At 33.3% G+C, this 2,949-nt stretch overlaps 1 protein-coding gene across 1 annotated transcript in view; it reads right to left on the bottom strand.

Annotated features, from left to right (window-relative positions):
* LOC112522103 (gibberellin 2-beta-dioxygenase 2-like) overlaps nucleotides 1–1,086 on the bottom strand; it is a 9,308-nt gene extending 8,222 nt beyond the window's left edge. The window contains exon 1 of the mRNA XM_025131183.1: nucleotides 740–1,086. Coding sequence (XP_024986951.1) covers nucleotides 740–1,086 — 347 coding nt within the window. The remainder of the gene's footprint in view (nucleotides 1–739) is intronic.
* Between the last annotated feature and the right edge of the window lie 1,863 nt (nucleotides 1,087–2,949).

Here is a 2,949-nt window from a genome sequence, read left to right as displayed (position 1 = left end):
ATAAAAAAATTGAATTAAAAAATTACACAAAAAATATGAATTTTAAATAGTTAATTTGATAATAATATCGATATATTTTTGTCAAATTGTTATGATCTCTTCAAATTTATATTTTATTTAAAAATAAAAACATAATAATTTTTTCAAAATCACATAAGACCATAATATAACATCGACTGAGATAAAAAATAAAATAAAATATTAAAATCAATCTCATTAAATTACACGAGTACCGTTCTAATATATTATATAATGTGTGTATATATGCATGAAAAAAAATATAAATATAAAATTTAACATTTTGTTAAGAGTTTTGAATAATTAAAACAGTTAATTAAATACTGATTGGTTTACACCATTTCCTATATAAATAACCCAAAGTTTATATATGTCTCCTAATTAAAATCTTCAATTATTATTAAATTTACGGTTTGTTATATACTCGTATAATTATGTATGTTTTTTCTATTAACCTGGATATCCAATTTGCTATGTGAGCCGACTAATCTCAGGACGACCACCTGCTTTACAGATAGTCCGAAGTCAATACATAGTATGCTTGGTAACATAGTATGACGTGATTTTGCCTTCTTAATATATAGAACATGTTGATGAAAAGTTAAATCGTAAAAAGATTAATTCAATAAAAATGTTATAAAAAAATGCAGAAATAATTCAAATAATGTATAAAATTATATTATATAAACAGTAAAATGAGTTATGAAAATACCTCATAAACTTAGAGGTGTCATCAATGGCGTTTTGATTGGTTTGAAGAAGAAGATATTCGAGCTCTCCTCTATCACCACCGAGACCGATGTTCTTGCTGCCATAACCAAACGGGTCTGCGGATCCAACCAGTTTCATCTTTTCGGGCAAGGGTTTATCGAAGAACTGAAAGCTTTCATCTTCCATGTTCTTGATAATGTGATGAGGGACGCCATGGTTGATGACCTTGAAGAAACCATATTCTTCACAGGCCTTTACAATCAGCTTTGCCACTTTCGATTGTTTGCAAGAAAGATCGATCACCGGAACATCAACCTCTCGAATCTTTTCGATCTGAATTGGAGTTGCTACCACCATTTTTGTATATATGATATCTAGGGTTTTCAATCGATGAAGAAAAGATGGAGGGAATTACAAATGGTGGATGAGAGAGAAAGAACAAGAGAGAGAGAGAGAGAGAGAGAGAGAGAGAGAGAGAGAGAGAATCTATGGAGGTCTGAAAAACAAGAGTGAGAATCTGTCGAGAATTGTTGGGAATATATAATAAGTTATGTTATTCACACAGGTTTCATATTACAGGTTTCATACTACTGCTTACTCAGCTCCTGCTATACGTACACTTGTACGAATACCATATATACGATGACGTTATTAAGGGGCCGTTTATCAAACACTTAACCTGTAAGCGCTTACCGGTAAATTTAACACTATCCTTTACTTGTCAGATAAGGTTTTTGTCCACCAAAACGGTATCATATGCAACAATTTACCCGGTAAGCGCTTACCGTGGTAAGAGTCGTCGCCCTCACTTACCGGGTAAGACTCTTGGTCCTTGTCTCGCTCTTACACTGGTAAGATTCTTGATCTTTACTATATTCATCCGGTAAGGTAAAATGACTTGGTGTTCATTTACCAGAGGTACTTAAATGTGTTTTAGAAGACAGATCGTTACGTCTGTTAACCATAATCTTTTTCTTTTTGTCAATCATGGGTGTCAAAAGTAACTTGGGAACACATAAACTAATCTAATATGGTAATACAAGTTTAAATATTGGACGCCAAAAATGTTTATATGAAATTATATGAAAAAGTGTCACTTAAAATTAATCGTACTGTATAAAGATGTGTCTATGGAACATTTCTTAAAACTGTCATGTAAAAAAGCTAACACAATACTTTATTTTAAAGTATCGGTGATTATAGCGTCATCAACCATTTGGTGTATTTGAAATGCCCAAATCATACAAGTTTAGAAACAATCTTCAAGATGAAGATCAAGAACAAGAGTAGAGAGAATTTTCACCAATCTTCAATGTATTTCTTGAGAGAATTTTCTTACAAAGATTACAGCTCTAAATCTGATTAATTGCAGAACTTAATGACAATAGAAAACTAAACACTATTTATACTAAGAAAACAGTAAAATCCTAACTATTACAAAGCAATATAAAAGGAGAACTTGAATACAACATTAACGCACATACTTGAATCCAACAGTATTGCTTGAGAGCAATTAAAGTGATAAGGCAAACACAAGTGAGGTTAGGAGGTGCGGAATGCTCACTCACAAACATTGCCCCCGATCATCTTAGATTGTCATAAGGCGGCGTCAAGGGGGTCGCACCTCCTTGTAAGGTTCTAGGTGTAGGGCCCCTAGAGGGGTTCCAAGGGGAAGAGCCCCTCCGTGGTGGAAGGTTGGAAACCTTCTTGAAATTGTTCTCAAAGTCTAAAATCTGATTTGTGGAATTAAACTTAAGGTCTGTGCAACCAGACTTAGGAACCGTTTATCAAACACTTACTCAAGTAAGTGAACACCAACTCACACTACCTTATCGGATGAATATGGTAAGGACCAAAAAACTTACCCAGTAAAAGCGTATTAAAGGACAAGAGCCTTACCTGGTGGTAAGTGAGGGCGACAACTCTTACCATGGTAAGAGCTTACCGGGTAAATTGTTTCATACGATACCGTTTTGATGAACTAAAATCTTACCCAGTAAGTAAATGGTAGTGTTAAAGTTTACCGGTAAACGCTTACCGGGTAAGTGTTTGGTAAACAACCCCTTAGAGTTTGTGCAAAACAAAACCTTCTCTGAAATTTATCGTTCTTGTTATTTGTTTAGAAAAATAAAAATAAAACAAGAATACTTATACACATGTGGTGGTAGACATACCGTCACAAGAAGACATATATATATATATATATATATATATATATAT

The sequence above is a fragment of the Cynara cardunculus genome, assembly GCF_001531365.2.
Source record: "Cynara cardunculus var. scolymus isolate 2C chromosome LG 11, CcrdV1, whole genome shotgun sequence".
NCBI classification, from domain to species: Eukaryota; Viridiplantae; Streptophyta; class Magnoliopsida; order Asterales; family Asteraceae; genus Cynara; species Cynara cardunculus.
This window is presented reverse-complemented; position numbering and strand designations above follow the sequence as displayed.